Here is an 11,157-nt window from a genome sequence, read left to right as displayed (position 1 = left end):
TTTTGCAGTGTATTCTGTAAACTTCTTGCAGATTTTAAACTTAGTTTGCATATTAATAAATCATAAGGGGGGGGGGGGGGTAAACTATGCCAAATGTATGACTGCTTTTATTTTTAAGGGGGGAAATAATTCAACAGGTCAGGAATTGTTTTCTTGGACCAGATTTGGAGCCCATGACAGAATGGATAAAGGTTTTCTCCGTTTTATTAAAGCTGTACGATGGCAGCATCATAATCATCAGTGCTCCTCTATCTTCGCAACCCTCCTGCTGCCCGCTTTGGCCACAGTGACGAGGATGGTGAGGAAGAATCCCAAGGCCCAGACTGCAGCCACGGGCAGAACCACAGACGTCAGCAAGCCTGAAACCAGGAATGAATTTACAAAAACCAACAATTCAGAGGCAGGCAGAAAGCTGGAGTCTAACGACGCATTAAGAAGCTCACTGGACTGAGGTCTGTCGGGCATTTCTATCTTGATGGGTCCATATGACAGGAGGCCCTCACTGGGATTTGCCCTCACCGCTTCCCTTTTAGTGATGGAATTACAGCCCTGTTGGAAAATCATACATAAGGAGTTAAGAGTTTGTTTTTTAATAGAAAAGTCCTTTTATCTTGGGTCATGAAGACTGCTTTGAATGAAACTCACAGAGATGCAGGAAGTCTGGTCTTCTAGCTCACACAGCTGCACAGTGCAATGCAGATAAAGCTCATATGGTTCCGTTATGAAGCGGAACATGTCAAAGCTGTAGCGAATCGTATGGCTCTCCCCGTTTCTTCCAGACTTCTGATCGTCTACGTCGATGAACGACACCGTCTCATCATCCGCACACCTAAAAAAAACAAAACTTGACTGATTGGAGTGCAGGAAACTCAAAATAAGGAGCAAACCAAAACTAAATCCAGACCCGTTGTGAATCAGACTGTGAACCAGTCCCTCCGTGGAGTTGGGCTGGGGAGACTGTGTGGCCCAGCATTCGTTAAGCCGAAGAACGAAGTAATCTTCTGGCTCGGTCACAGACACCTCGACAAACACCTGCAGCAACAAAACCCCAAACACAAAAGCTGAACCTATTCAGCTAATCTGTGAGTGATGTAAAGCTGTCTTTATTGGGCAACGAAAAGACCACAGAAGGGAAAAACCAACAGAACCGATTTACAAGAAAAGTGAGATCATCTGGAGCTTGAAGCGGATTGGCATCATTGATGCTCTTGGGGAAACTGTGCAGCTCATTTCACGTTAGTCATTAGTTCCACTCTGTGCTCCGAGGGTTTCATCTGTCAGGGAGGACAGATTTAAATCTGTCCCACAGCTTCTCACTGCTGCAACCGTCAGACTGTGGGGGCCCCCCCCATCAAGAAAAGAATCAGCTTGACAGTGTTTGTGCCAATTGTTCATATTTTTTTTGTATCGTTTAAAAGAAGCAAAAAAGTCGTTATAATAAATCCAGTGTTCACAAAAAAAAAACAAGACGTGTGCGGCAGACGGTAAGAATCTGAGCTTTAAACGTATTCTATTAACCACTGACAGTAAATTAAACTTTTGCTTTTCAGTTATCTGATATTTAAAAACATTTAAACAAATGACAAAAATTAACCAAAACTATAAAACTACGTTATTCAAATAGCGTTTTTCTTGAAAGCTAAAGAGCCACAATGGAGAGGTAAAAGAGTTCTGCTTTATAGGAGGAAGATGGGGGCTGGCAGGCATCACTTACCTTCTCCCTGAGCTCAATGGTTGGGCTGACAGTGTAGGCCTCAGTGTAGGTGTGGTCAGAGTACAACATCATCTGTATGGTAGCATCCATTTCATCCACATGCATCACCATCTCACTGTGTGGAAACGGGAAGGAAAAAAACGGGTGAAAACATCCTGATATGGAGTGATTTTTTTTAAATACAACATTGTTCTGACCTGGAAATTGGGAAAACTGGAAAAGGCAGAGTGACTCTTCTGATGTATGGATAAATGCATGTAAAGTCCATCTTTAAGATCGGATCTCTGATGATTTTCCCAGTGGCCGGAAGCTCCGATTGAACGCTCAGAGAATACAACAAATGAGTGGAATTTTTCTACAAAAATAAAATCAGACAATCACTTATGGGCATCTGTCGTGCTCCATCACAGAGCAAGAAAAAGAGAGAGAAAAAACAAACAAAAAAAACACCTTTACCTGAAGAGGCTGGCCTCCACAAGCCAGATATTTTTCTTTGGAAATCCTGAACATGTAGAAGGTGGCGTCATCAATGACCTCTTTTTCAGCACGGCAAGATTTGTTGGGCAAATGGAGAGACTCTAGAGGCACTTTGTAATAGTTGAAAAAGTCTTCTGATGCTCTGATCGCCATGTAGTCACGGCCACACATTACTTTAAAGTGTGCATCTGGTGGAAACAAAAACCTATAGGTCTCATTGGTCCATTGATGGAAAATTCCAGGTTTAAGTTTACCATAACTTGTGAAAAATATCAAAGTAGAGTTTAGATATGCTTCATATTCAACACTTAGGAACAACTAAAGAAGAAAAATGAAGTTTTAAAAACACACGGTTACATTTTGTATAGAAAATGCTTTAAATTAAACTCTTTGACATTATTAATCCCTAAAAGATTGAGTTTAAATTATTTGGGTAAAAAACAAACTGACTTACTTTTGTCACACTGATCCGAATAAAATCCTATGGCGCACTTGCAGCTTTTCTGGTCTTCAGAAAGGACACATCTGGAGGCGTCAGTGCAATGCTGGACACTGCAGGAACCTACAAAGAAAAGTACTTTTCTTCCTCACGCAAGTCACCCATAAGATCCCAACCTATGGTGCGTCATCTTCTTCTTACCCTGAACCCTGTGGCACGTGGAGAGGAAGAAAAGCGCAAAGACCAGCTGGAGTGAAAAAAAATAAAAAACACAAAAAGAATTCATGTTAATTTACGCGTTACTTAATTTTTTTTTTAAAGCCAAAAAAGGTAACAAATCACACACTTTGAATGTGTAAAAACACCCACCTTACAGCTGATTAAATTCATTTTTGTAAAAATATACATTAAAGACGCTTTTAAATGAATTTCATTCCAGTCAAACGGGGCGCTTTCCTCTGCTCTGGTCGTTTTCAGCACCTGCAGCTCTGCAATCCCCAACACCTGTGCCGATTTTAAACTCTATGCGCATGCTCAGTGAACGCATGTCCGTATGTTTATTTATTTATTTATTTATTTTTTTGCTTAACTAGAAAACAAATACGTCAAAAGCTAAATTTCATCTGTTGTTAAAATCAGATGTTAGTTCAGTTAAAATTTGTCGTGGCAGACACACGACAAACAAAGGTGACGGTCACGGCAGGGGTCTGCATCCTGAGCCTAAAAAAATACTTTATATCATAACTTACATTTAGTTATGTGAGACTAATTTTTTTTGCAAATAGAACATGTAAAGTCATATAGATTTGGTACAACTGGAGGAAGTTGTCTCCAAAGTAATAAATGTTTTCATTTGCTGATGGCTGAACATGCTATTCTACATAGGTCTGAACCCCCTCAGCCAAATAATCAACAAGACTGGCTATGGATACCGACTCAGAAATGGGGCCAACATCAGTCACCTCCTCTACATGGATGACATCAAGCTATATGCTAAGAGCGAGCGTGACATTGACTCCCTGATCCACACCACCAGGATCTACAGTACTGACATTGGGATGTCATTCGGGCTCGAGAAATGCAGCCGGATGGTGACAAAGAGAGGCAAGGTAGTCCACACAGGAGGGGTCTCACTCCCAGAAGGAACAATGGCAGACATTGAGGACAGTTACAAGTACCTTGTAATTCCGCAGGCAAATGGCAACCTGGAGCAGGCAACAAGGAAAGCTGCAACAGCTAAATACCTCCAACGAGCAAGGCAAGTCCTGAGAAGCCAGCTCAATGGCAAAAATAAGACCCGGGCAATAAACAGCTACCCACTGCCAGTTATCAGATACCCTGCAGGAATAATAAGATGGCCAAAGGAAGAGTTCCATCCCAAATCCAGCACCCTGAGACTGTATGCTAGCCGCAAGGAAGGAGGCCGAGGACTAGTGAGTGTAGAAGCCACTATCAAGGATGAAACATCCAAGATGCATGAGTACATCAAGCTCAAGGCCCCAACTGACAGTGTGCTCAGTGAATGTCTCAGGCAATGGAGAGCAGAGGATACAGTGCTGGAGGACAGATCATCATAGGAGGACAAACCCCTGCATGGGATGTACCACCGGACCATAACTGAAGCTCCCTGGCCTCTGGTAGAGGAGCCGAGCTTGTGTGAGAAACCACCAGCGGAGGGTGAGAGGGGCATAAAAAAATTATACACATATATATATAAAAAGAGAGAACTCTTTTAATCCAAGTTTAAAAAAAGAGGAGGTGAGTTTGTTGTGTCAGCATGTCAGAACATGGAGTGGGGAGGGTGTTTAATGGGTATCATGGAGGGAGTCTTCAGGGAAACCATAAATGGGTCACTGTATCTCTTGCTGTGCCAACTGGTCCCAGCCGGCGGGCAGAGTCTGTGTCCTCAGATGTGGAGCAGACCTCCCTCTCGAGTCTGAGTGAGGACCATCTGCTGTTGAATGAGGAGGCGAGTCAGGTGACATGATCCACGGAAGCAGACACAACAGCCAGGTTATGGCTTTGAATCTGAATGATCAGGAAGAGTTTAAGTCAGTCATCACTGATCCACAAGGCCTCACAAAACTGAGAGTTTCATCACATTTACAATAAATGGAGAACATTCCACAACTTTTACAAAACTAATTACCCAATTTTTCTGTTCATTCTCCATTATTTTTAACCCTAAAGAACCCATGGGGTCAAAGCTGGCCCATAAAATTTTTTTAATGATTTTTTTACGTGATCTATTTTGTTACATTCTTGTTGATTTTTCCAGGGTTATATGTATTAAATAAAGAAATTTCGTAAATCATGGGCCAATAATCCCAAAAGAATTAACGAGAAAATGTAAAATTTTATTATTCACAGAAGAGATTTTGACAATTTTTTTTTTTTTTAACAAGTCAGATAAAACATCATAGCACGACAGCTTAAATCGTTTAATTTGAAAAGAAGTACAGCAGGAAGTGGGCTTTTCAGGTGGGATCTTTTCCCCTTTGCAGTAGCGGCTCCTGGTCTCGTCGTTAGTGATGCGGTGCCACCCTGGTGTTGTGAAATAGCCGGCTTTTAGGAGGTGTGTGTCATCGGCCTGATTCACAACACCAGCTGCAACACACACACCTGAGAGGCGGGGCTTCAGATGCCGCAGGTGGAGTCCTCGGTCCACAATCCGATGGCTTCCATCACAGGTTTACACACTGCTGACACGTCACTCGACTCTGATTCAAAACACAAATATAATCTGACAAACTAATAACTAATCTGCCTCTAAATTAACCTCAATCATCACGTCCCTAAAAAGCAACAGAAAGACACTCGAGCTCTCTGTCATGAAGAGACTGGCTCCATCCTTTCAGCAGCCAAGACAGCATGAGCCTCCATCTGTGTTCTCTGAGGCCACACTGAAGGAAGAGTGTTGGGCCACAGAGTAACTGGGGGGCGGAGGGGGACCCCTTTGTAGAGTAGTTGTCAGCTTCTAAACAATGGAGACTGTCCTGGGAGTAAAATTTTACACCCATTAAAATGTGCTAATATCAGATTAGACAGCAGGATCTCTTCCTTGGGATTTCCTCTTATTTTTTCCATGTTATACTTTCTAAATATCAATCACCAACAGTAAGAAACAGTTTTTTAGATACGTTTGCATACTTGATGTTAAAAGGGGGGGGATAAAAATCTTCTTTTAAACATCTAAACTAATAAAAACATGGAGTCAAAGTTTAGTTTTGGAATCGTGCTTTAGATCATCTTTCTTGTAGCAAAAGTTAAAATAAATCTTTATCTCTTGAGACCTGAGATAGTATTTGAGCTAACCTGCTGTGGTAATTTAACCCAAAATGTGATGTCACCGCCAGGTCTGAAGAGGTTAAAAACCTTACATCAAATTAATGGTTCAAGCTTTTTCTTTTTAGGAAAAACTGAGTAAATATTGAACTTTTTGTAGGAAAGTTCACCCTAACAGACAAAATACTTTGGGCCTTTTCTCACAGAGATCTCTCCCCTCTGACAGAAATCCCGTTTCAGCTCCGAACAGAAGCTCAAGCCAACAGAGCATCTGCCGCCGCACACGGCGTGTCACAGATTAGCACCGCCTGTGGGAACGCCGCGGCCTGCAACACTCGGATCTGTGAATGGAAGGAGAGGAACTTCCCAACCGAGAACCACAGTGATCTGGATACTCGGTCGCATGTCCAGTTCCGTCGCTTCGACCGTCAAAAATGACTCAAAAAGGACGTTTGTGCACAACAAAGCGGCTCAATAAAACATCATTTTCCTCCGGCTCTAAAAGTCACGAGTTAAAGGTAAAAAAACAACAACTATTCTGCTGAGATTTGTTTAAAGATGGATTAAACGATGAAAAAGGGGCAAAATTATAAATATTTCAGTAATAACGTCTTGGTGTTTAATGCATGTGTGCATTAAAGCTGAAGAGTTTGAAAGGCGACACACAGTAAAAAAGCTTTTATGTATGAAAGTTATCACAGGAATAAAAATAAAAAAAAACATAAAAAAGACAACTTAAAGTAAACATATTTTATTCCAATCTTTAAAAGGTACAAATAATAAACAAAATGATGGGACAAAAAGCATCAACAGAAGAAAAAACAGCAGACCGATGACTGAAATGGGATGAAAGACTCAGACTGTACAGAACAAATGGCTCCCCGGCGGGTGAGTGCGTGTTTTTTATAGAGTCCATGCGTTAGTCTGAGGATACGCGCACGTCCGTGAACGCTCAGTTCATCAGTAACTCCATCTGCACCAGCCTGGCGTTGGTGTCCCCCGCCATGTTGTAGGGAATCATGCCGGCGAAGGTGATCAGGGCTCTGGCCTGGCTGCGGAGTTGCTGTTTGAAGAAAAAGACGTGAGAGGAACATAAAAACAGCGTCTCTGCTCCTCCCCCTGGAGGAGGACTTGTGGGCCTCCTGTGGAGCTCCGTGGGAGCTGAAAGGATCCATGCAGCTAGCTTAGGACGCCACGTCAACATCTCTGATTGCACAGTTTGTGCTGTTAGACACCTGAAGGGAATATTGCTGTTGGGGAAGTTTTTACTCAGTTTTTTTTATCCCATTTTCTCTCAGAAACAAAGAAATGACCAGTTTGATCAAAAGTAACAAATGTTTAAACATATAAAACATGAACAAAGGGATAAAAATGAAATTTGAAATGTTCTCTCCCATGTAAAGTTTATGCAAACCTAAATTCTTGTCTTATTAGACACAATTTAGTTGAATAAAAAACATTTTTATCTTTTTTTTTTATCATTATGTTTTCCGCTAAACTAAAGAGTAAAGGTATATTTTATACATAAATATCCACGAAAAACAATGGGGGGAGGGGGGGAGCTGCAGATGTTTGTTTTTGATTCAAACTTAAATCTAGATTGAACCTAATTCTCCCTAAAGATAAATAATAAAGATCAACATACAACCATATACTGTAAATAAAAACTGGAGTGAACGGCGTCACCCATTGGAAATGGTTCACTTGCGTAAACGTATCAGTAAGCAGTCTTCGTTCCTATGGCAACCGCTCCCAGCAATTTAGAAGTGAGCTAGTTGGGACGTCCTCACCCCTACCACTCAAAAGCGGGAAACTGTCAAATGTTTTCAACATCAGGCACCGCCTAATTTTATTCCGGCATTTGATTGGTCAGTTAATAAATTGGAAACTACAGGAAAAAAATGTTATTCAAAATTAAAATTACAAAGAAAATTTTTTTAAAAACAGATATAAGCAGGAATGGTTATTCAGACCAATAGAATGACTGAGTAACAGCTGTTCATTTCTCCATAGAAGTCTATGGGACTTTGGCTTCTTGGAGCCACTTCCTGTTTGGAACGCCAGGGGGGAGGGTCCACTTACCGGTAGTCTAATTCTCATATACAGTCAAAGGGAAATAATAATAATGCAGTAAATGACAGCTCAAAAAAATGCCTTAACCAGATGTTGGGAAATGGCTTAAAGGCTCCATATACCTGAAATGCTACTCTGTGGTTTCAGCAAAGAGCCCTCATTGTGGCTAAAAAACGTGCACACTGAAAGGCGAACAGCGCTCTGTGATGTTCTCACCACGTCTCTGTCCTCCAAACTCCTCTGTGCTCGTCCTGGTGTGCCCGCTGGCGCCCCCTTCAGGCGCTTGTACTGGGTGAAGAGGATGTTCATGGTGGCGAGCAGAACTTCAGACAGGTTGTGGCGAACCTGCGTTGAAACAAAAAGAGACTTTAAAGCAAACAAAAATGGCTGTCCGTCCCGGATGGAAGGTCGTGAACGTTGTTCCCACCTCATCGCTAAAGTTCCTGAAAGCAGCCACTCTCTCCTCCACACTCTCCTGACTGAGAGGAAGCAGCTTTAACCGCTCCATGATCTGACAGAAAAAACAATCATCAGTGACACATTTCCTCCGGTGTTTTTTTTTTTTTTTTAAATCAGAGCTGCGCTCACGTCGTAGGCTCTGTCCACGTGGCCTGCGTGGTACTCGTCAAAGAATGTCATCAGGTCTAAAAGCAGATAAAAGGTGCTATCAACGCCCTTCTCCCCTGCGATCCCCTGACAGCGGTACCTGCAGCAGAAACACAGGGAGGGTCATTTTTAGCATCCGTAGCGTCACTGTTGGCGCGCACCTGCGGCGTCCCCTCACCTCTCTGCGATGGCCACGGCGGTGTTCTTGAGCCTCTCCTTGTTGGACTGAGGCGCGCTAACCTGGGCAATGACCGGACTCAGCAGCCTGTTCATCAGCTCCAGCACCTTGTCTGGGTTCTGCGGGGGCACAAATGGAACTCAGGACCACCGGCTCGGCGGAGAGCAGCAAAGACCAGCAGTTCTGCTCACCTTGGCCAGCTCGTAGAGTTTGACCGCCTCCTCGAACAGGCCTTTGTTCTCAGCCTCTAAGGCCACTTTACTGATGATCGCTCTGGTGTCTCCGGCAAACTTGTCGATCACGCCGGGCTGGAGAGGGGATCAGAGGAGTGAGAGGAGAAGCTGAGCCGGAGGTTTGGAGTGTGAATCAAAATCCAGTTTTGTCCTGTTAGCTCAGACGGCTCCGCTTCCTTCTCCACCTGTTAACTCTGTGAATTCTCAAAACAGTCAGTTGATCCATAAATCCTTGTTTGTTTTTACATCCGTTTGTGGTTTTGTTGCATGTGTATGAAAATGTCTTTATAAATAAAGTTTCATTTGATTTGATCTCACTAAAATGTTGTTACATAATAGTTTTTAACCACATGAAGACATTTATGTGACTGAATATGACTATCATTTTCTAACTTAATGGAAAAATTGCTGAATTGCATTTAATTTGAATTAATTTTTTTCTCATTTCTTCTATGACCCCTCAGATTCTTAATTCGTTTCTACATAAAGATTTAAATTTAAAGAAAATTAAACCAGACACACAAAAAATGTTTTATTATTTTACTTAATTTTATGTAGTAATTCTGGCTTCTGTCAGTTTTCCCAACATAATACACCGTAGATGCTGATCATATTAAATAAGGCTGGAATTAAAATAATTGTAAAATGATAGATCTTAATTGATCCTTTTTGAAATTATAAATTGATATTTTTCTTCAAATATAATTTATTCTAAACTTTTTTTAAATCCGTTGTTCATAAATAAACAAATAAACTCAAACTAAGCATATTATTTTTCTGATTTAAATTATCTATGATGTGAATGCTTTTTATTATTCAATAAAATATAATAGTATTGATATAAAAAAGAACATTTTGTGTGATCAAATCATAAAAATCTAATAAATTAAAATAAAAACAGGTAGTACATGAGTTTTAATGCTTGGTCAGGCACAATGTTTGCTTTTGTGAGATTCGTGGGAAAGAGGGAAGAAGAAGAAGAAGAAGAAGAAGGTGACATCATACATGGAGTTAATTAGAATTTCTTATCAGTAATTAATCAACATGGGTAAAAAGACGTGTGTTGAAAGAGTCATGGAGTTCACGCTGATGCCTCCTGCAGAACGCAGCCATCTCCATTTTTTTGTCCGCCTCGTATGTTCTGTATGTGGAGCATCTATAGGAAGGAAATTAAACGTAATCTTCTCCTGAATGGACATCAAAACACGCCGGCACACATTTTCAAACTTGCCAGGAGCTCGACGGTTAATCCAACAAAGCCTTCAATCAAACCGCGCGTGAGACGCGTTCAGAGCCGCACTCTGGATGTGTTTAGTACCCAGAATAGAGTGTGGGATAAAACACAGCCGTGAAAAATGTGCGGAAACAAAAGCAGCTTCAGACGTCACGCAGAGAGAGTGCTGCAGGCGCCGTGAGAAATGTAAAGAGAAAAAATGTAGGTTTAAATGCAGATTTTGAGGCTTCTGATCCTTGAAAGGTGACCAGCTTTCTCTGGATGTGAGGCGCTGAATGTGTAGGAGACGACTTCTGACTGAACATCGTGCCGGGCGGGAACAAAGAGGAGAGGAAAGAAAGAAAAATCTGGAAGCGGATGAAGGAAAAGAGATGGAGAGAAGGTGTGGGGCAAATAGAAAGAGCTAGATTAAATAAATGAGGAGGGGAGATTGACTCAATCTTCTTACCTTCCTACTGCCGTCCTTCTCTAATCTCCCCAGCAGCATGTCAAACTGAGAGGAAAAGTAAAAAAAAAAAAATCAGTCACAACGGTTCATCTGTGCTGTGAGATTAAGCAGCAACATCTCAGTCGCACTTTTCGTGTTTCACAAGTCAAATTTTCTGACAGAAAATTCAAAAACGCTTCACTAAGATAGTTCAAAAGTCTGCACACCAAATAGGTTGTGACTAGTAACACAAAAATTCTTCATTTTAAGGTACAATGCCCAAATCAGGATGTTGATCCAATTTGAAGTTAAAATGTCTCTTCTGGTGCAGCAACACCACTGACTTTATATGACAGCTGGACTGAGTGACTCCTCCCCCATGGCGTTCCAAACAGGAAGTGGCTCCAAGAAGCCAAAATCCCATCAATCAACAGCTGTTCCTCAGTCATTCTATTGGTCAGAAAATCCATTCCTTTTTTTTTTACATTTTC

General features: G+C 41.6%; 2 protein-coding genes and 1 non-coding gene across 5 annotated transcripts in view; all 3 read right to left on the bottom strand.

Moving 5' to 3' along the window:
• Positions 1 to 186: 186 nt before the first annotated feature.
• Positions 187 to 3,139, bottom strand: LOC101173463 (uromodulin). The gene is made up of 10 exons (XM_004069833.4): positions 3,000 to 3,139; positions 2,832 to 2,877; positions 2,646 to 2,753; positions 2,171 to 2,379; positions 1,912 to 2,069; positions 1,715 to 1,829; positions 905 to 1,032; positions 646 to 829; positions 444 to 549; positions 187 to 359 (listed from the first exon to the last, which is right to left on the bottom strand). The coding sequence occupies exons 1-10, from the start codon at positions 3,036 to 3,038 to the stop codon at positions 238 to 240; spliced, it is 1,215 nt and encodes a 404-aa protein (XP_004069881.1). The 5' UTR covers positions 3,039 to 3,139; the 3' UTR covers positions 187 to 237.
• Positions 3,140 to 5,157: 2,018 nt separating this feature from the next.
• mir138 (microRNA 138) lies at positions 5,158 to 5,253 on the bottom strand. Its single transcript, NR_107099.1, has one exon. It is a non-coding gene; the product is annotated as a microRNA 138 (primary transcript).
• Positions 5,254 to 6,650: 1,397 nt separating this feature from the next.
• The window catches only part of nup93 (nucleoporin 93), a 33,017-nt gene continuing 28,510 nt past the window's right edge, over positions 6,651 to 11,157 (bottom strand). For all 3 annotated transcript variants that reach the window (XM_020704244.2, XM_011476466.2, XM_020704246.1), the window contains 7 exons: positions 10,688 to 10,732; positions 8,964 to 9,080; positions 8,773 to 8,891; positions 8,577 to 8,694; positions 8,416 to 8,499; positions 8,205 to 8,333; positions 6,651 to 6,978 (listed from right to left, as the gene is read on the bottom strand). In XM_020704244.2, the coding sequence (XP_020559903.1) occupies positions 6,868 to 6,978; positions 8,205 to 8,333; positions 8,416 to 8,499; positions 8,577 to 8,694; positions 8,773 to 8,891; positions 8,964 to 9,080; positions 10,688 to 10,732 (723 nt within the window). In that variant the 3' untranslated portion in view covers positions 6,651 to 6,867. The remainder of the gene's footprint in view (positions 6,979 to 8,204; positions 8,334 to 8,415; positions 8,500 to 8,576; positions 8,695 to 8,772; positions 8,892 to 8,963; positions 9,081 to 10,687; positions 10,733 to 11,157) is intronic.

This window comes from Oryzias latipes, chromosome 6, assembly GCF_002234675.1.
Source record: "Oryzias latipes chromosome 6, ASM223467v1".
In the NCBI taxonomy this organism is placed as follows: domain Eukaryota; kingdom Metazoa; phylum Chordata; class Actinopteri; order Beloniformes; family Adrianichthyidae; genus Oryzias; species Oryzias latipes.
The sequence above is the reverse complement of the archived record's forward strand: the minus strand, read 5'-3'. Positions and strand labels throughout refer to the sequence as shown.

What these genes read in the sequence shown, in the direction of transcription:
- LOC101173463 (XM_004069833.4), bottom strand. Translation starts at nt 3,038, where the DNA reads ATGTATATTTTTACAAAAATGAATTTAATCAGCTGTAAG. An exon ending in CACAGTCTGATTCACAACGG is followed by an intron (nt 830 to 904) that starts GTCTGGATTTAG and finishes TGTTTTTTTTAG; the next exon opens with GTGTGCGGATGATGAGACGG. An exon ending in ACCAGACTTCCTGCATCTCT is followed by an intron (nt 550 to 645) that starts GTGAGTTTCATT and finishes ATTTTCCAACAG; the next exon opens with GGCTGTAATTCCATCACTAA.